Below are 20,363 nucleotides of genomic sequence, written 5' to 3' on the forward strand. Positions count from 1 at the left end.
ATTAAGGAACCCCTTGCTCACTCCTTTCTCAAGTAAACACTCCCTTCCCAGCTAGTTCTACCCTCCTGTTCTATTTTTTGGTTCATTTATTTTCTTTCTCTTGTCTGTGTTATTCAAAGGATAGTTGCTTTTGCTTCACATTTTGATTGCAATTATTTCAGATCATATAGTAGGACAAATCTATGCCTTGCAGTGATATGTAACAAACACAACATGCAGCACAATGTGACTACAGCAGGAAGGTAATGTGGTGCACTCTGCTTGTTCTTCTCTTTATCTGTCCTGATTAAGGATGTTGTTGTGACACCAAGTGGTTCTCAACAGACTCCCAAGTCTGACACTCAAGTGCCGGCCACAGCAGAAACCATCGATCCCTTGTTTTACCCTAGCTGGTATAAGTCCCAGTCACGGCAACCAAGCAGTCCGAGCTCAACCCCAGTGAGTGGGCTGGGAAAAGTAGGGACTCCTGTTTCTCTGGAAACAAGTGCAAAGAAGGCAGAAGCCCCGAAAGCAGCAACAATCGAGGAGAGTGCACCAGGGAGTGGTAAGGAAAGCAGTGCCACTGCAGCAACGTCCAAGGTCAGTGCTTCCGAAGTCACCCCAGAGGGCTGTGACGTGCAGCAAGGCGGGAACAGCAATTGTTAAGGAAAATGTGACTTCATTTTCCTCTGCATGCAAAAGAATAAGAATAATTTCAAAGATGTGAAAACAGCACAAATTTTCATTTCAGCAAAGCCACTGGATTTATGGATGGTTTCAGTATGTGACAGGCTGACTCTATAGCTTCAGAGCAGCATGCTGGTGGTTGCTTGTGCTTACCTGCCAGTGTACCTTGCTTGTGCCAGCTGTTACTCAAATTACTCACGCACAGGAGGTGTTGTAGAAAGGATGGTGATGTCTCTGCACATCAGATATTTGCATGCGTTAGTGGAAGAGAAATCCTGTGCATGAGATTACTCTCATCACCTGCTGAAAGTCTGTGTTTGTGCTGTCCTACCATGGCTGGTTGAGCAGCTGTGGCTTGGCTTTGCCTTCTGCAGTTCTATGGCTGCACCTGGAGTGCTTCCCCACGTGAACATGAAGCTATGCAAACACCCAGAGCCCTCTTGTGTGTTTGATTGCCTCTCAGTAAGCAGTGTGATTTCCTGGGTTCAGATCTGTGGCAGAGGGTTTGCCCCAACGATTCTTGAGACTTGATTAAAAGAGAACATGAAGATAATACATTTCAGTTCAGTGTTAGACACTCAGCAGCATGATGGGATAACAGATACTGATGTGTTGAGTACAGGAGGATGTTTTCCTTAAAGTTACAATATTAGAGTTGGTATAACCTGAATTTGAATAATCCTCCTTCAGCACGTGTATACAAACTCCACATGGGCCAAAGATACAACAAACAGAATTGAGAGAGCTGTGCAAGGATTTGGATACTATACCAACTCCTGCTCCAGTATCTGGTGATCAGCCCATGAGCAGCACTCCATAAATAAAACCATCATAATTCACAGGTTCCAGCTGCATGTTTTAACAAAGCAATTACCTGTATGTGTGCAATGAGAGGAGATTATCTGTGTGTGTGTCTGTGTGTGTGAGAGAGAAAGCACAAGGAGGTAGTAAGTATTTCATGCTTTTTCCTTTAAGTCTAGAGATGACTACATAGCATACATAAGCAGCTATATAGTCAACAATTACTGACTGTATGACAATAGGTAAACAATCAGGCACAAAGTTAGGAGAAGGAGTTCACAGAGATGTGATAAAAGGGGCACTTACCTTCTACTACAGGTCTCAGTCAGTGACACTTGAGTTTGGTGGCTGACTTCTCTGGCTTTCTTAACAAAAGCAACATTTGACCACCAAATTTCAGTGGCTATTTTTCAAGTCAGGGTTTTAATTGGAGAATATTTGAGTGGAATTAAAAACCAAAGTACTTTAAAATTATCAAATCTACTATGACATTGTCTTCTTAAGTATATTCAAAATGAGCTGGCAAAAAGTAAATTCACAGTGAAATTTATTGGTGCTGTTTCTTCTTATCAGTTACACTGATGACCAGGCAGCCTAACTTCACCATAGGTAGGTAAATTCTGTACTAGGTTTACTTCCTGGGAGCTTGCCTAAGTGTGGTCTGCATCCCTCAGCCCCAACAACAAGAAAAGGAACAAAACTTGCATTTGATGTGGGCAGCTGTCTGAAAAACAACAGCAGTTGGGTACCCAGCTTTCTTCATTGAGTACTAGGAGCAAAAACAGGCACATAGAAAAGATGTCAGTTCCTGTTGGCATGTGAGTTTGGGGGTGCTGCATCTTGGTATTTTCCCAGATCACAGGTGACACTGACATTTTGGGAGGAGGAGGAGGCTGTCAAGAAGAATAGCTCATGGTTCTGGTGATGTGGGAGAATGCAGCAGGGGAAACAGCTGAGGATGGGATTGCTGCTGGGCTGGAGACAGGGCAAAGGATAGGAAAGCTCAAGAAGCAGTAAATTGCAGAAGAATAGGAAAAGCAGAGTGACCAAGTGAGGGCGATGCCATGAGATGATGCTGTAGTCAGGTTTAAGGATCTGAGCTGTGTCTATGTCACAAAGGAAATGGCTGCTGTTGTGTGGCAGTGATTATTTTCAACTCTGTGAACTTCAACTTTGTCTTTTTCCTGCATGTGGTTTTACACAACCCACTCTGAAATGCTGTATTCCCTTACCTTTTTTTAAACCCCAGCTGATGTTCTTCACACCACTGTATTTACTCCCTTCCTCTAATTAAAGTATATCATGGAAAAGTGCTGTGGAAACAGAGCTTTTTCACAGAACATAGTGATAATGACTAGTTCATGTGATGACAACACTGGTGAAGCACTCTTCTTATTTTCTCACAGGAGTTAGCATTCTGCCTAACACTTTTGGCATTTCTTATCATACTACACCGTCTTTGGAATCTGATTCAATACATGATTTGTACTTTCATGGGTAGGAAATACTTCATTTTACCATTAACTAACAGTTCAAATTGTGCATCTGGTGATGTTCATACATAGCTTTAAAGGATTTTTTTTCCTTTCTTCCCATCCAAAAACATCATGCTAGTTCACAATATGAGCTGCCTAAAACATTTCCTCCTCCTCACAAATGCCACCCTTCAGCTTACTCCTGCATGGTTAAATATTGCATCTCCCTGGTTCAAAATGAAAAGAGACATTTACTCTTGCAGACATATGGGCTCTTATTTCAGTTGCTGTTCAGATGACCAGCAGGATGGAGAACCTGTTGGTTGACAGATGTGAAGAACACCAAGCTTGTTCAGTCCAACAAGCAGGGGAGGAAGAGCTGGAGAGTAATTATTGCCATCAGATGGGTAAAGGTCAGGAAAACAAATCCATTGAATAATCCTGCTGCCAGGATTGTTATGGCAAGCAAATCAGCTGTGCCCCCTTGGGTGGATGGCTCAAGCCCCACTCCCCAGAGGTCCCCACAGAGATAGTGGAAAGGGGTCCCCTCACACCCCAGCTCACACAGCACACCCCACATTCCCTTCAGGTCCCCACAGGCATTCAAAACTATCCCTCCCACATTCCCAGTGAGCATGGAGTACCAATAACGGCCATTAAAATTCAGCATTTGCAGGAATCCCAACTGGTTTAGACAAAGGCTTTTTTCCTTAGGTCACATTAAGAGCTGAAATATCCACAAGATCAAGGACTAAGAACTTCACTACCAAGTGAAGTTGTCCCAAATACAAACTCTGTAATCTAAACCTTAACTATTCCACAACATCTCTTCTGGAGTAACCCCTTTCTTGGTAGACAAGATCCATGACTTAGTTCTTCCAGCTCTGAATTCATGCTCCTCTTAGGTAAGACATACATGTGTGTTCAATTTTCAGTGTGATATGACTGACCTACAGAGAATTCTGTATTACGACTGGGATGTTTAATGTTATTTACTGAAGACTAAAAACTTGTGACACAAAACAACTGTAGTTACCTTTGGGTATTTGCTCAAATGACAGACAAATTCAATTTTGATGTATTCCTCAACACAAAAATGCTTGGTTTTCCCTGCTCACTTCCTGCACTGTACTCTCAGCACTGTACATGATATGGAGCATCTATGAAAAATGGCAAATTATTATTCAGCTTTTATGTGCAGAACTTCCAGCACTATGACTGAAGAATATCTCTCCATTAAAAGAATAAAAAGGGAGAGGGAAGAAGTTATCATCTACACTTTAGTTGAATAAATTAGGCAAAAAGATTCACTATCTGGCAGTAATTTGAATTTGAAGAGCACTGGACACTGTGAATCTCAATTAAGTTTATGGATCATGGTTTAATTTTCATTTATTTGTGTTTGTTTTTGAAGATTTGTTGTATTATTACAATAAGACATAGAGGTTGTTTGTACTCCTGGGAAATCAGGCATCTGAAGAGCACTGTGCTTTTTTCCCCCTCTCTTTTTGTTTTTAATTCAGAATACCTTTTGAAATTAAAAATAGACAAATGCAGAAAGCTCTTATTTCTACTCTATGTGGTCTCCAGTGACATCTTTATGATTTATTTAATAATGAAGTAGAAAGGAGGTGAAGGAAAAAGACATTTTGGTCTCAGATTCTATTTGCATAAAAATGGTTTTATTCTCCATGCATAGTGAACTGGCTGGTTAGACAGTTTATGTGTCTTTATCTTTCATGGGAGATCTCAGGTCACTGCCCTTGTTCCTTTGTGTGATAAGCCCCTGAAAGTCAAATAACAAAATTACTCTGAATAACCATATAATTATTTACAATAATAGTATAAATCTGCATGACTGTCATAATAAGAGCAGCATATAATTTATTTTCAGGCTGTTTTAATAGAATTCCCCAATAGGGATTTCCTTGTTTTTCAGCAGCAAAAAGAGATAAGTTCCCCTATTAATTCTAAATATTTCCTTTATTTAAGGGTTGTTTCACTCTAAGAAATTGTATTGATGCATCTATAAATTTCCTGCAGAGTGCAGGAAGGTGTAGCAGCAGGGATAAGGCAACAGGAGTTGCAGCCCACAGGTATACAGATTGCTTACTGTAAGAAGGGACAGAAGAAGATGATTCAGCATGAACAAAATAGATAACTCTGCATTAGAGAGCCTCATCCTTCTTCGGGGAGTGCCTAAGTCAGAAGTGTGGTCACCACGGGCAGCTTCTGCCTCTGACGGAGAACGAGAGGCATCTCCAGCAAGAGAGAGTTCAGCAGCTGCTGCTGCTTCTCACTTGGCACCTCTTCCACCTGCCTGCTGAGTGTGAGGTGACATTGTTCCCAACCCAACTGCCTCTGTTCGGTGTCTAAAGCTGGGGGCATCTGAGCCTCTGGAGATGACAACCAGCAGCAAATGATTACAACACGGGGAGCAGGAATAGTGTCAATGAACTGCCTTGTCACCATGGGGAGGGATGTATTAGTGGAGGGTGACACAGACATTAGCAAGCAGGCCTTTCCAGTGCATGGGAGAAACAGGTCTTGGAGTCCCACAACTTTCCCTAATCATGTTTTGTTGGCAACATCTCTCATACAGCGAAACCATATAAATTTGTGAGAGTTCATCAAAGTCTTGGTTTGTCTGTGTCTGCAGTTACCCAGTTTATTTCACCTAAGATGAAGTACTGGACCCTGTATTCCATTGCTCAAATTCCCCACAAGAAAAGAGTCAGTCTGTGGCTCCAGAGGACTCCAGTGCATACATTTAGTCCAAAAGGAAGTGCGAGTTAATCATCCACAAACAGTAGCCTGATCTAATTTCCCTTTGCAGCCAGTAAGTACAGTGCTTTAATTCCATTAGGATATAAAATATAATCAGGACTGAACTGTTTGGGAGGAGAAATACTAATGGAATGGCCTATGCTAATCTTGTATCATTAGTTTTAAAATTTTCTATTATTTGCTTGCAACCTTATGCCATCTGCCAGAATTACCATAAGGATAGTCCTCTCTGTATTCATGTACTGTAGTTCACTTTGCCCTGCTGCTGAATACTTTAATTTCAGCTGGTGATCCTTCAAATTTTTTTCCACAAGACAGCTTTAAATCGTATCAGAGAGGTCAGTATTTAGCTAAGTTTTAGCTGATTGGTTTTCATGTCCATATGCAGACAACATGGACAAAATAAGATCATTGAAAACCAAAGGAAGGCCAAGAGATTACACTGTCCTCTTTGCCCACATACCTCCACTTTTCCATCAGGGTATAAAAGGCATGGTCCCACATTTTAGCACAGTACTGCTCTGGAATGTTTGCACAGGCATGGCACCAGAACACAAATGAATAATTTTCTCTTCACCAAATTGGAAACTCAGTATTGCCAATCTGCTCAGGTAAGGAAGACAAGTACCCACTTTAAGCCAGATGTTCCAAGAGGGATTTCTTGCTCAAGAGAAGGCAGTCTTTCAAGACTGGATCTTGAAGGAATGGTGCTAAGAAAGGGTCTTCATTCCCTCTGGCGCATCCGACTCAGCCTTCCCTCAGTTTCCCGCAGGGCAGAACAGGAAGTTAGCATCAGCCACAGGCATGGCCCAGGTAGCTCTCTTCCAAGACACCAGCTGCTGCTCCAAAGGCTCACTGCTCCCTGCAACAAGCGTGTTTAGTGCTAATGAAGGATCCAGAAATGTAGACAGCAAAAATCAGCTTGATATTTGCAATCTAGGTCTTGATATACCTGTATTTTACCTTTCCTTAGATAGAAAAGTGATAGGTTTATTTCTGTACCATTAAAAGATCTGCAAGGTTTGACTGAATGAAAATGGGTCATCTATTCTTCATGAAGCTGAGCTTTTTGTAGGAGACCATTGAATCAGCTGGTGCAGAAGCCCAAATCAAGCTCTGTTTCAATCTTCTTCCTAAACATCCCTTAAATTTCACCTGGGGGAAAAAAAGGCATTCAGCCTGTACCTGAACTATAGGGCAAACAGTAGATGTAAGAAACTCAGTTAACAGTCAAGAAATTCTGCCTTTGCTTCTCTGTAGTCAGAGAGTTGGGACTCAGTGATAGCAGCTACGTCAGTGGCCACTGGCTGATGTTCAGTTGGTGGCAAATTTTGCCTGTAAATTTCCATTTTGTATCTTGACTTTGTGCTTCAGGTGCATTTTTTCCCCTTGGTTTGGCAATACATGCAGAGGAAATCAGGAAAGTCTTGATTGTTCCCTTTTTAACACCTCTGTCTCCCTTAATTCTGAGAATTATCTGGGTGATTCAGAGGCAGCAGTGATGAGTCGTGAGGGCAATGCATTAAGACCAGCTTTCAGACAATAGTTTCTCATAATTAATATGAGTGGCAAATACTTCACCTGAAGTTTTACCTCAAATAGTCTGCTCTGCTATTTGTCTGGTGAGTCATAGATACCATCTGATTTATGGATATTTCTTTTTTTTCAGTCTATTACTAGTAAAAGGATCTCCACAATGACAGTTTGGACAAAATTATTTTTCCTGTTGAAATTAATACAAAGCCAGGCTCACCTAGACATTGTCTTTCTGTTACTAGCTCATTTAAATACTGACTTTTACCTCCATTCAACCTCCTCCTTCAAGCATCTGCTCATTGTTAAGGTGTTTGGAAAGGAAAATAGAATGTAAACAAAAAATATTTCTTAATCACGGATGAACTGTTGCTGGTTTAGATCACATTACAATAGATGTATGTCATAACTACACAAACCATCTGTTTGTGGAATATTTGGTTAGTTATCTTACTGCTTTGAGACAGCCCAGGCTTTCAGGGTAGCCATTCACTCCCCTCTGGAAAGCAGCACTGGTAGTCCTGTAACCATTAGAGATGGATCAATATTTAAATGCCAGCCTATCTGACTGAAAATCCCAGTGGTGGTAATTAGTTAACTGGGCCTGAGCCCCTATGTTTGGATAGTGTATCATTCCACTTGCAGGCCTTCCAGGCTTGTGAGCAGATGAGGGGCTGGACTGCAGCACCCTGCGGTGCCCACCTACCACACATTTAAAACGGAGATAAAGACCAGGGGGGCTGCATGCGCAACCAAAATTAAATGGAAAAAAGGGAGACAGACATATCAAATGATGATGATTCAGTCTTATATCTCTTTCCAGGTGATATGTATTCCTGGCATCTTTGCAATAATCTTCAGGTCATTAAGTAAGAGACCGGTGACTAATTTAAAAAGCCTGTTATCCCTGGCTGCCAGCCAAGAGGTGCTGCGATGTTCAAACCATGCTACAGATGTCCAACACAGACATCATGCCTTTGACTGAGCAGAGAATGGGGATCTCATAATCCTGAAGGATAAGTGATCTGAATTTCTCATCGCCCTTTTCAATTTAGAGAGCACCCTATAAAATCTGCCTGAGTCTATCTCAGCCACTGAAGGTGGTGATTGAAATACAGATCAGTCACTCAGAGCACTCCTGGCTCAGCACTTCTGTACACAGAAGTGGTTTTTGTTCATGATGAAACACTTGCTGTATGACTTATTCTATTACAAAATGCCTTACCCAGAAAATACAGCTGTCATTTCCCCCATCACTGCTGATGAGCCTCTTCAACGTCTGGCAAAGATTTGTTTTTAAAATAAATTCATTTTTATATTTATGCAGAATTTCAAAATTTAATTTGATAAAATAAATAATTTTATTTTTTAAAAAATTGAGCTGGTGCCTGCCAAAATGCAGGTCAGTTCCAAGCTTGCTTCTGGTGACAGTGACCACAATCTGTACTCTATACCCTGTCAATACCTGGTCAATAACTGTAATTGAACCCAAAGCTCTAAAAGCAGAATTTATCACAGCTTCCTTGGACTTCACCTGGGAACAGTGTGAGATGGACAGAAGAAAGATTGAATTAATATCTTGCCCATCACTTGGCTGAGTGCTGTGCAAGCAGGCAGGCACTGCTAACAGGCAAGCAGAGATTACAGTGTGAGATTTGATGTGACAGACATCCATCTGGGAAGTCACGGGGCTACTCACTGAGCAATCTTGGAGTTTTGGAGCAGAGTTGTAGCTTGGATAACAGCTTCAGTTGCTGTGGTTGCAGTAAGGAGAAGATTCAGGCAACTGGAGACATGGAAAAATGAGCACACAAAGGAAAAGTGGTAGCAGCAACAGCTGATGAGAGAAAAAATGTTGTAACTGTGGCCGAGACTTTCTTTTTCTGTTATGTGGTGGCTTTAAGGAATGGCACCAGGTTGCTTTAGCTGACAATCCAGCTTTTTGTCCTGCACCTCCACTGGATTTGTCTCTCAGAGGAGCTGTGCTGTGCCCACAGCTCACGTACACCACTCTCACCCCCTGCACACTTACAAGAGCCCGAGTCAGTCACTCACTCACAATGTGAGCGGCACAGGATGAGCCTCCAAGCATGGGATGTGCATGTCTACACACCTCAAAGCTATGCTGGCTCTGTTATCTGATCCCATGAATGGAGCTCCAGTGTGAATCACAGTCTGAACTATCACTCTGTGTCATTCATTAGATTTACAAAAGTGCCATTTGCAGAGGAAGAAAAAGCTTTGATATACAAAAGTCCATATTAGTCAAAGGAAAGACTGCCTGACAGAGACAGACAGGACATTAAACCATTACTATTTTTGCCACTTCTCCCTGAAAGCTAATACCAAATTTTCTAGAACATGGATTAGATTGGTTACTGCCATGGAGAAGTTCTTGGAAGGTCTTTACTTCACATTTAACTTGTTAATCTGAAGTCATATCTATTTGTCTGACAAAGCAGCAGTAGGAGGAAGAGGGAAGAACTGGTAGCCATGAGTGGCACTGGTGACCAGCGGGTACCACGTGACCAGCACTTACTCCTGCAGCCTCTCAATATGATCCTTCCTTTGCTAGACAGTTCTCCAGCAGGGCTGGGAGCGAGCAGAAGGGTAGAAGGCTGATTGATCAGGAGGACCCAAAAAACCTTCATTCCAAGAGGAATGAAGAATGATGTGGATAGATGCAGGACAGACTGTCTGATCATGCAGCCCTAACATTCACGTGTTTTTAAGACTCTCCTCTTGGGTTTCCTTCATTTTCCAGGACAGTGGCAGGACTAGGTTTTATGCAAATGTGTAGTTAATTACTCTCAACAAAAAGTTGGACCAATGATGTGCAGCAATCAGTCAAATATTACACAAGTATGTTATTTCTGCCTTTTCTTCGAGTCATGAAAAAAATAGGTGACTTACATAAGGGAACTGTATTTCATTTGTCCCAAGTAATATTGAGGAGAAAGCTGCTTTCCCACACCATACTCTAATGCAGTTTCCACCACAGGTTCAAGTGTCTGGACCTCCATGTCCCATCGGAGGTGTGTGGAACCTATACCAAAATAAGCCAGTTGTGCTGTTTTCCTCTGAAATATATTTGATGTCTTTGAGATCGTTATGTAAGAGACTCTGCATTAGGCATTATCCGCATAATGTTAATTGTAGTATAATGATGATCTATTGAAGAAAGGCATTTCTTCCCTAGGGACTTTTAAAGTTCATTACTGACCACTATTAAGAGAGTGATATATCTCGTTCTGTGACTGATGGAGCTTGTCTGTGCATATAATTTTGTCTGCTACCTTATGTATTTCTGTGGCAGGTAATTGTAGCAATTATTTTGGAGAATGCTCTGTTGATTCCCACTGATAAAAAAGATCCATGCAAAATAAGCAGCCTCTTAGCTTTGACACAATATTGTTGTGATATACGTGACAGCTGCCAGGTGTTATGCTGAAGGAGCTAGACTGCATAAAAATATGAAAACAAAATGCTTGAACTAAAGTTTAAACCATTTAAAAATAACCTGTTGTGCTCCCTTTGTTTCCGCTGCCTGGAAGTGTTGAGTGCCAGAAGTGTAACACTTGACATTTGAGGCAGACAAACATAGCCTACAGATTCTGTGATTGCTTTGCAACCAGCTAGCATTTTTTAATCATGCCTGTTCTTGTCAACACTGGGGGTTGTTTCTAAACAAGCCAGCTAAAAATGGGAATTAAATTTAATTTCTTGCTCATTTTCTGAGGCTACAGAAACCCTAGAAGCAAGGAACCTGTATTTTCACAGCTTCTCTCTCCAAGACCCACACTTCCTAACAAATTCACACCCTTGCTCTCCTGCCGGATCAAGAGGAGGCAGTGAAGGCACTGGGTAGTTCGTGTGCCTCTAAGGGTGGGGATCAATTTTTTCCTCTGGAAGCAAAGGTGATTCAGGAGTTTCTGGCCAAATGGCCCTGCTTCTTATTGCTTCCCAGATGCCACCACTTACAGGGCATTTGTGCTGAGGCAGCTGTTTGTTGAGCTGTGCTGAAATCAAATCATTCAAATGATCCAGGTTTAAAAATATCTTCCTTCACCTCAAAAAAACCAACAAAAAAATTAGTGTCATTCCAGTGACATTCCCATTCTTAGCACAGCCCTTCAAAGAGCTGTAGCAATGCAAATGGGCAGTGAACCATGGAACCAAAGCAGGAAGAGGTAAATGGGGACCCAAGGGGCAGAACCTGCTTTGGTTAGCATTATTGCTCCAGAAAACATTCATATAAATAGTAACCGCTTCATCCATCTGCGTTAAAGTAGATTATGAAGCCATTCAGCCCTTCACCTTTCCTCCCCACTTCCTAAATTTAAGAGTTTGTGATCTTGTAAAAGTAATAGTGCAAAGTTCTGAATTCCTATCCAGGAGTTTTCTGATATCCTGAAATACTTGGCTGGAATCTTTCTCGTGTAATTGCTTAAAAGCCAGATCTAGTCTAACCCAGTCACCCGGAGTGTCTCTAGAGTCAGTAGAAAGAAACAGGTACCTCCAGAGGGCAATCCACTTCTTTGAGGATGGCACGAATCACCCTCTGGTTGTGCCTTTCTCTAATCACTCCCATTAGAGGGGATGAATAGAGTTTGCTTGAGTGGATATCTGGTTTCTGGATGACTAAAGTTTATCAGTATAGATCTCAGCCTTGGTACCTAAAAGCTATGGAGATTCGTGCTGGTAAAGCAGAAAACAATGTGTAGACTTCATTGTATTTCAAATACCTAAAGGGCCTAGACTGCCTATTTTTCCGCAGCATAAATAGAATAACTTCTGGGACCTAATAAATGAAAATGTTATGATAAACCATCCCATTCACCTCTTTCCTTGTTTCCACACCTTTTTACAAGAACTTTATACAGATTTAAGCAGAGCCCTGCTTAAGGAAGCAAATGAAAGATGCTGAATATCTGCAACTTTGAAACGACTCATCAGGCTCAACTCTGAGATCCTTATACTACTTATTCATGCAAATTCTAGTGTGCCAGATGCTGAGGAGTGCTGAATGGCTGCTCAGTGGGAGTTGTGGTTACTCAGCACCTCCAAATAATTGGCATGTAAACTCCAGCCTGGACTTTGCTTATGGGAAAAACAAAACCAGCCATCAGTCATGCACAGTGTGCTTCCCTCCCCACTTCATGAGCTGGCCTGGTGAAAATTCCTGGTGCTTATTGAAAGCACCATCTGATGTCACTCAACACCACAGGGGAAAACATAAATCAAAGTGTAAGTATTCAGCACTCTCTCAGCATTGGCCTAATGTAATTAATGTAATCTGAGGTAAACAGTTTAGTTATTCCTTATTACTTTTAGGGACCCAAAGGGTTGGGACTTGTTATTTTAGGTAATGTGAAAACCGAGCCCTATCCGTGAGATCTCCAAGGCAAAGATAAAGCTCAGGTAGAAGCTTGACAACAGTTACCTAATAGCAATGGACAAACACAATAAGGTGTTGAATCTGGACTGTCTTACAGGCATGTGGCAAGGGTTGTGCCATGCTCAGCACAGAGCTTTCCTCTGGCAGCAGAGTAGGGTTGCAGTAACAGGGAAATCAAGATAATCCAGCATGAGATTATGAGGACCTACAGAGCGGTCAGATGCCTGAATCCCAGTGACACTGAGTAGACCTGCTTCTGCATTCTGTCTTTCACAATCACAGCCTGGTTCCAAACAGGTCTTTTTCTGTAAAATCTACAGCTGAAATCTTTGTCTCAGACAATTCCAGCACACTGTATAACTCTGAGTTGTGTGGGCTGCTGTTGGAAGGGAAGAATGGATTTAATAACCTGGACAAAGTTGTTGCTGGCGCCTTTTGATGGTTTCTTGTCTTACATGAAGAGAGCATACCTCAGTCACTGTATGATTCAGAGACAAACACTAAAGTGTCACAGGTGTGAAAACACAAGGCTAAGAGCCAAGTAATGGCCCTACTGTCAGTTTTGTGCTTGCTTCACTCCTGGCTGGGTGTGATGGAAAATGATTGGTCGTGGAAAGGCACATCAAGGTATTGCAGACTGGCAGCCTGCTGAGTCCAGCAAGGTGCAAGGAGCAAATGCTTCATCCAGCCAAACCCAGTGGGAATGCGTTGGAGTTCCAGCATTGTTTTGCTGACACAGAAAGATGTCATCACAACAAAATATGAAGGAGTTAACACATTATGAAATACAGTTTTGGCAGTGATGCAGACAAAGATTGTTGTGCTTGAAGTGCAGTACCAGCAGCACTGGTTAACAGGGTAATGTAGTCAGCTTGCCAGTCTAACTCATTACATTGTGCTTTCTTTCTTCTTATATATTGGCTCCAAATCCTATGAAGCACCCAGCATAACTTTAAACTCGTAGGTAGTTCTTTGCTTCAAAGTTAATCTTGATTTAATGTAAATTTCTGGATAGTGGCTGGTTGGAAGAGCAGGTGGAAGTGCAGAAGGAAGCCTGCCTTGCATCGGAAGAGAAATTACAAGGTACCAGTGTGGGTTAAAGAAAAAAAAGAAAAAAAAAAAAGCAGGAATTGTGTTTTAAACCTCTTGCCAGTCCTAGTCCTTTACAGGGTGAGAAGTGAGGAGGGTTTTCCCATGCCTGCTTACACACACTGCTGAGGGCTTGGTGCACAAAATTGCACAACCAGTTTCAAAATTACTCTAAGCTAGTCCAGGCACTCTGACTGCCCTTCCAAAAATAAAGGCAAAATTTTCAGCATCACAAAAGGCTAATAAACCACCTACGCTCCTGCATCTACCAAGATCAAGAGAGTGCCAAATGCCTTATAACTCAGAAAGTCTGGCTGTGTATTTACTGCTGATACCTGACTTTTGTAATCAGGTTGAAAGATTTGCAATCAGCACTTTCCAGGGCTGAGAGGCAGATCTTCTATAATCAGGACTCAATTAGCTACCTGCCTTTCAGCTGAAGATCTGGCCCCCTGGGCCCAATTCTTTACCATACTTTTGCATAAGCCTAGGAGACAGCCCTTCTCACCAGCATTGCTGGAAATGGACTTTTGCATTCAAGTAGGCAGCTGTTTCTCCCATGATTTTCACCATGCTTGTGCTCTCAATAAAGTACATTATAAAGTTAGCAAGCAAAAGCTATTTTTGTCTGCAAGATCCCTCTCCATAAAAATTTTTTCTGGGTCCCGTATGTTGCAGTGAGTAGCAAAGAATCTAAGTCAAAGATTGGTCCACATTTCAAATAGTAAAGCAATTTCTCAGGTAATATTTCACTGAAATAAATAGGGCTGTTTCAATTTAGAGCAACCAAGGATCTTGATTAAAATGGTACTGTGAACTCTAATTAGATATAAATAAAGAAATTGGGATCTATTTCTCTTCATACCTTCATGCTGTCTTGTTTGTTGGTGACACTTAAATAGGTAGTAACTGGAATGAAGCCCAATAGCCAATTTATGCTTAGCACACCACTAGTTCTTACTTATTCCTGTAGTACAATTTAACAGTAAGTACTTACAAAAATGCTTAGGAAAATCATCCATCCCATGCTTCAGTTCCTCACAGGCAACCCTGCTTCGATGTTTGTTGCTGGATGTGTCTATTAGCAACGCTGCTTTGGTAACTTTCTGCTTTAGGACAATTCTACAAATGATCAAGATGTTAAAATTCAGAGTATACTACTTTGTCATTTTCCCTCTATTGAGTAGTCTGTTGACATCAAATAGTTCACCTGAGATCATGCTGAAGTTTCCAAAGTAAGCTAAAACCCTGCACAAAGAAGACTGGCATCAAGACTGGTTTAATTTTAAGAATGTACAATAATGCGTGTGCATCTAGGAGCATAGAGGGCAAAAATATCCTGTATATTGCAAGTTAAATTGTGGTTTTAATGATGAAGACACGAGGCTTTCCTTAGCTAGCAAATCACCCATTTTTATATATTTTATCTTTAATAGGATTTCTGATACTATCACAAAGCAGTCTTCATTCTTTGCCAAAGGGATCTGGAACTAGTAAAATATTTCTGCCTATTACACTGGTCTGTTAAATATTCAATTAATTTTAGAAATTCCTTTTATTAGCAGCTACAGTATATCATGTCCAGATTCCTTTTTCTACTCTAAGTGTAGGATACCTATGCAAACAAAAGAGGGATATAAACGGAAGTTTATATCTCTGTATTATTTATTTCCTGTTCCTCATCTGAGTTAAATTGAAGTGAAATAAATATTAGAAGACTTTAAAGAAAAAAAAAAAAGAAAACACTTCCAAGGCAGATTTCATAACAGCAGAACAAGTATCATTTTGAGTGGCAATGCACTGGCAATAGCATTTGGCTCTGGTTCACATCAATCTGGAGGCCCAGCTACACGAGCCAAACTGGCTCAGGATCCCTTCTGAACCGGCATTTATCACCTTCGGTGCAATAATATTCCAGAGGTCAATTCAGGACTAAACCCTTTCCACAGATGCAACACACTCACCCAGCATAATCCTACTCAGCCACTGATCATGGCAAAAATCCCTCTGGCTTCTTTGGCGTTAAAAGTCCGTCTTAGCTTCCCAAATTTCCATGCTCCCTGCCTTTTGCCTTCTTTCCCACTTCATTCTGTTTCCCTGCATGTTGTGAAATCTTACGGATCTTAATGCAATGCATATTTTCTTCTTCCATTTATCAACCTTTCCTTCCTTTGCAGACTGGTTCTGAACCATACCCTCAAGGACGAGTGGAGGAAGCTCCCGTGAGCAGTGAGAGGGGTGACGAGCCAGCTCGTCATGTCTTCTCCTTCTCCTGGTTGAACTCACTGAATGAATGATGACTCACTCTGGCTGGCTTCTGGTGTGCTTCTCCTCGGAAAGACCGTGAGCACAGGCAGCCTGGCTGCAGTCAGCAAAGAAACTGGCCTGGAAAGGGACATCCAAGCAGGTTTCATTCCTAGGAACTCAGCTAACCTCCACATCGTACCCTTGAGATGACAGACCTGAGAGGGAGGGGAGCATGGGGACAGATTACTATATGTATTGTAGTCAGAGTGTTTTCCAATAATTTCTTGCTTCCAAGGGGAAAGAAGCATCACTACAGCTTTAGGCTGAGCACTGCTAGTGTTTTGTAACTCACTTGATGGCACATCCCCATGTAGGTGTAAACACTTCACCAATGTTCTTAGCTAAAATGCTGGTATGATATTCTCTAGTAGCATCCTTTGCCAGAAGAGTGCTTCTCCTCAGTATCCTCCTGCATCCTTGCTTGTCGGTGCTGGTGACTTCAGTGACACTATCATGTCCTTGGCAGCCCCGAGTCAGGGTTGTGTCTAACAGTACTGGTGCCTCCCAGGCTGCGGAGGCTGAACACGGGAGGGAAGAAGGAAGCTGCCATTTCTTCCTTTGCACTTGCTCTTCCTACTAAACCACAACAGATGACACTTACAGAAACATGTTATTTGTAAGGAAGATTCCCAGTGGCAGGAATGAGGAAGATGCACACATCAAAAGCACTGGCCAAGACCCCCACACAGCTCTGAGTAGGGCTCTCGGGCAGTTGCTGAAGTGCTGCCCAGTCTGTCCAGCTGTAACCTGTGTCTGTGTCTTCTCAGCCATCAGTGTGTGTACAAAAGGGGACATGTTCTTACATGAAACCAGAGTGTGATTAGGTGGTCACAGGTACTCACTCAAGGTTTAATCTGAAGCCCCTGTGCTGTGCTGTAGAAAAGGCAGATGCTGTCTGTCCTGTTCCGTGTGCATTGCAGATGTTGAGCCATCAAATGAAATCAAATTTGTGTCTTAAAAGAAGATTTACAAGTTGTACTGAAGGCGACACTCTGTGATTTTTTGTCACTGGGAGCAGGGTGTCAACACTCAGTAGTGTTTAAGAGAGACTGGCAGGCTGCCGGGAGTGCTTGGTGCCATAGGGGACCAGGTGTCAAGCTCTGCACTAGGGTTACGTGTGGATCTTTCCCAAATCCCCGAGCCAGGCCCTCAATGCACTGTTTTGGCAGGAGCCTGCGTGGGGCCATAAGGCTGCGCTGTGCCCCAGCAGGACTGGTGAGCTGGCAGTGCAGACTGGTTAGCAGGCTGTGTGGGGTCAGCCCCCGTCCTGGACACCCGTCGCTACCGGCCCGAGTGACATCAACCCTCACTGGTATCTGTTTTCCCTGGAGAACGTTCCCTGGAAAACTCTCCTGCGAGAGTTTTGGAGGGCTGCACAGGCAAGCTCCGCGCAAAGCTTTGGAACTCCCACAGCCCAGAACGAGCGCCTCCCAGCACCGCCACCGCATCGCCTCCGGCTGCTGGAGCAGCTTTTCCCTGGGATTTTGGTTCGGGGTGAGGGATTTACTATTTTCTCCCAGTCGTCCTGGAGATTTCCCCCAGCTCCTCCCGGGAAGTTTTTCCACACCCACTGCCGCTTCCCTAGAGCCCCTGGGGGGGACCCCGCTTGGGCACCGCCGTCGGGACGGGGGAAGCCGATGCAGGGAGGAACCTGCCCTTTTGGGGTGCGGGGAGGATACGCAGAGCCAGAACGAAAACGCAAAAGAGATGCCGGAGCGCCTCACCGCTTCCCCATTGCCGCTCCCCGGCGGGAGGAGGCTGCCCGATCCCGGCCACAGCGGCAGGAGCCAGGAAGCCCCTTCGGGGGGCTGCTGAGGTGGGATTCGGCAGCGCTGGGGGGCACCGATTTGACCTCGACAGCCCGTTCCCGGGAGCAGCCTGCGCCGAGGGCCGCGGCGTGGGGCAGCCCCCGTGCAGGGCCGGCGGCGTCGAGGCGCGCCTGTGGGAGTGCCCGCGGAGACCGGGCTCCCCGGGGCAGGGGGGGGGAACATCCCTGGGGAGATACAGGGCTCCCCGCGGCTCTGGGTGCCCACGGCCGCGGGTGCCCTCCCCGCCCTGGTAAGCGCTGAGGGAGGCGGAGCAGCCCTCAGGCGTCTAGGCAAGAAAGTCTATCAAGTCATCTTTACTTTGCAGCTTTTATTAAAAATATAAATATTAAACATTCTCTTACACAACCAAATCGACCGAGCGCTGAAAAGATGTTTTATTGTGAAAATGTTTACAGGAAAAAAAGTGGATTGAAAGTAGCTTACAGAGATTCCCCCTCCCACCTCCCTGCCCCCAGCAGAAAAGTTTTCTGTCTTCTTGGCACCATTTCTTCCAATGCTCACACATCCCTACGTAGCGATGGCACTAGAATAACTGGGAAATGGAGAAATAAATAAAGGTAGGGGAGGTTACGAACGACACTCGTGTTTCTGCACTTGGTACACGGTTGTGCATGCTAGTCAAGGGACAGAGGCTGTTCGGAGTACACCCTTCTAGGTTTAAAGCTATATAAAAATAAAGAGATGACATCAGAGCAGCACTATGGTACATCGGACGGTGTAATTATTCTTGTGCTAACTGCGGAATCTCTTTGGCAAGGCGGGGAGGGGCCGTTTCACTTCCCGATTATCTCCATCAGTTTCCTGTTGCTGTGAGCTTGCTGCGCTAACTGCTCGGCTCGGGCCATCTCCAAGACTTCTCGCAGGAGGTGGAAAGTCAGATCCAGAGAAATAGGGGGCTCCTCGGATCGCTTCTCCCTTTCCACGGCCTCACCCTCGGCTTCGCCCTCCTCTCGGCTTCCCGGCGAGCGCTCGGGCAGCTGCTGCAGCTGTTGAACCGCCGCCCGGAAAAAGTTGCTGGCGGAGGCTTCGGGGTGTAGGTGGCTGGTGCTGCTGGAGGAGGCGGAGAAAGAGCCAACGGGTCTCTTGTGAAGGTTGCCCAGGCGCAGGAAATACTCTTCTCCCATGCGGAGCAGGACGGGCAGAGTTTGCTGCTGCTGCTGCTGCTGTTGTTGCTGGAAGAAATCTGGCTGGTGCAGAGCCCCGGGGGCGGGTGCCGGGCTCTTGCTGAGAGCTCTGCACTCCTGGCAGGGCAGGAGGGCGACCAGCAGGATTCCCGTGGAGACCAGCAGCGGGATCTTCATGATCGGGGCCCAAACCTGCGGGGGCAGACGGGAGACGGGGTTTGGGTTACAAAGCCGAGCCGCGGCGGCGGGGAGGGCAGCGAGCAGCCGGGGAGGGGGCGTCCCCGCCGCCGCTGTCCCGGTGCTGAAACGCGCCGCTCCGCGCCCCTCGGCGCCGCTCCGCGTTCCGCACACCACCCCCGGCCACGCTCACCCCGGCCCGTCCACCCGCGCCGTCGAGGCGGCCGCTCCCCGCAGAACAAGCCCGCGGAACAGCCCCGCGGGGCGGCTCCGGGCTGCGCCGGCAGCGGCTCCCGGGGACCAGGCTGGGCTGAGCCCCTGCGGAGAGTCCACGCGTGTTCTCGACCCGCGCCTCTTCACCGACCCGGGGCGAGGGGGAACGTGGGGGGCCTTTGGCGGGGCGGCTCTCCCCACGAGCTGCGGGGTTCGAGCGCCCGTTCCCCACCTCCCCACTCCTTGTCCGGCCAGGACAGTTCCCCATATCCCGCGGGACACCGCGCTCAGCCCCGCTCAGCGCAGGGCAGCGCATCCGCTGCGCACCCGGGCGCGGCCCCGCACCTACCTGGGGCGGCGGTGGCGGCGGTGGGGCAGGGCGGGCGGCGGCGGGACTCGGCGGTGCCCGGCGTCCCTTCCTCTCGCTCTCCCTCGGAGCCGGCTCCTGGCGAACTTGGGATCAGATTTGGTAGTAATCAGAGCCGGGGCGCGGGATTTTTATAGCTTAGACCCTCTCCTGGAATCACGCAGAACTTGCCTAATAAGCTGACGCTCTCCTGACAGCCCGATTGCGTGCCCCGATCTACTGCTGAATAAATCATGGGGGCCCGTCGGAGCGGCGATGGGCCGAGTTTCGCTATCGCAACCCCAAATCTCACGTCCAATTATATCAACAGATATTTATCGCCTCTGCAGTGACGTCAGCCGGGCCGGGGGCCGGGGAGCAGGATGCCCCCCCCACCCCATTGACAAAAATACTTGAATGAGATTTCCTAGCGGGCGCGTACTATGAGAGGTCACTCCGGGGAAACTTTCCACTCACGGGCCGGCCCGCGGGGAGGGACCCGACCCGAGCGGGGTCGGGACTGCTATCCCGAGCGATCTCCTCTATCCCCGCTCTTTCCCGGCCCCCCGGCCTCCGCCGCCTCCGAGCCCGCCCGCACGGGGCGACAGTGGCGGGTCG

The 20,363-nt window shown here is 45.3% G+C and overlaps 2 protein-coding genes across 5 annotated transcripts in view; one reads left to right on the top strand and one right to left on the bottom strand.

Annotated features, from left to right (window-relative positions):
* TRIM55 (tripartite motif containing 55) overlaps window positions 1-17,039 on the top strand; it is a 36,305-nt gene extending 19,266 nt beyond the window's left edge. Inside the window, exons 9-11 of one of the 3 annotated variants that reach the window (XM_032126706.1) lie at window positions 292-579; window positions 2,874-2,964; window positions 15,927-16,013. In XM_032126706.1, coding sequence (XP_031982597.1) covers window positions 292-579; window positions 2,874-2,964; window positions 15,927-15,937 — 390 coding nt within the window. In that variant the 3' untranslated portion in view covers window positions 15,938-16,013. Of the gene's footprint in view, window positions 1-291; window positions 580-2,873; window positions 2,965-15,926 lie in introns of all 3 variants that reach the window. The other 2 variants (XM_032126697.1, XM_032126715.1) reach the window with 2 other exon arrangements.
* A 1,138-nt stretch (window positions 17,040-18,177) lies between these two features.
* On the bottom strand, window positions 18,178-20,078 carry CRH (corticotropin releasing hormone). Of its 2 annotated transcripts, none has more exons than XM_032126739.1 (2): window positions 19,749-20,078; window positions 18,178-19,201 (listed from the first exon to the last, which is right to left on the bottom strand). In XM_032126739.1, exon 2 carries the CDS (start codon window positions 19,184-19,186, stop codon window positions 18,659-18,661), a length of 528 nt encoding a protein of 175 aa, XP_031982630.1. In that variant the 5' UTR covers window positions 19,187-19,201; window positions 19,749-20,078; the 3' UTR covers window positions 18,178-18,658. The 2 variants fall into 2 exon arrangements, with proteins under 2 accessions (XP_031982630.1, XP_031982621.1); XM_032126730.1 differs by lacking the exon at window positions 19,749-20,078 and adding an exon at window positions 19,380-19,742.
* Between the last annotated feature and the right edge of the window lie 285 nt (window positions 20,079-20,363).

Source organism: Corvus moneduloides, chromosome 1, assembly GCF_009650955.1.
Source record: "Corvus moneduloides isolate bCorMon1 chromosome 1, bCorMon1.pri, whole genome shotgun sequence".
In the NCBI taxonomy this organism is placed as follows: Eukaryota; Metazoa; Chordata; class Aves; order Passeriformes; family Corvidae; genus Corvus; species Corvus moneduloides.

Bases quoted from the DNA above. Each gene is read 5' to 3' on its own strand.
- CRH (XM_032126730.1), bottom strand. From the start codon at position 19,715: ATGCGCTGCCCTGCGCTGAGCGGGGCTGAGCGCGGTGTCCCGCGGGAT. The intron at 19,202-19,379 runs GTGAGCGTGGCC...CTGCCCCCGCAG, and splicing joins GCGCGGGTGGACGGGCCGGG to GTTTGGGCCCCGATCATGAA.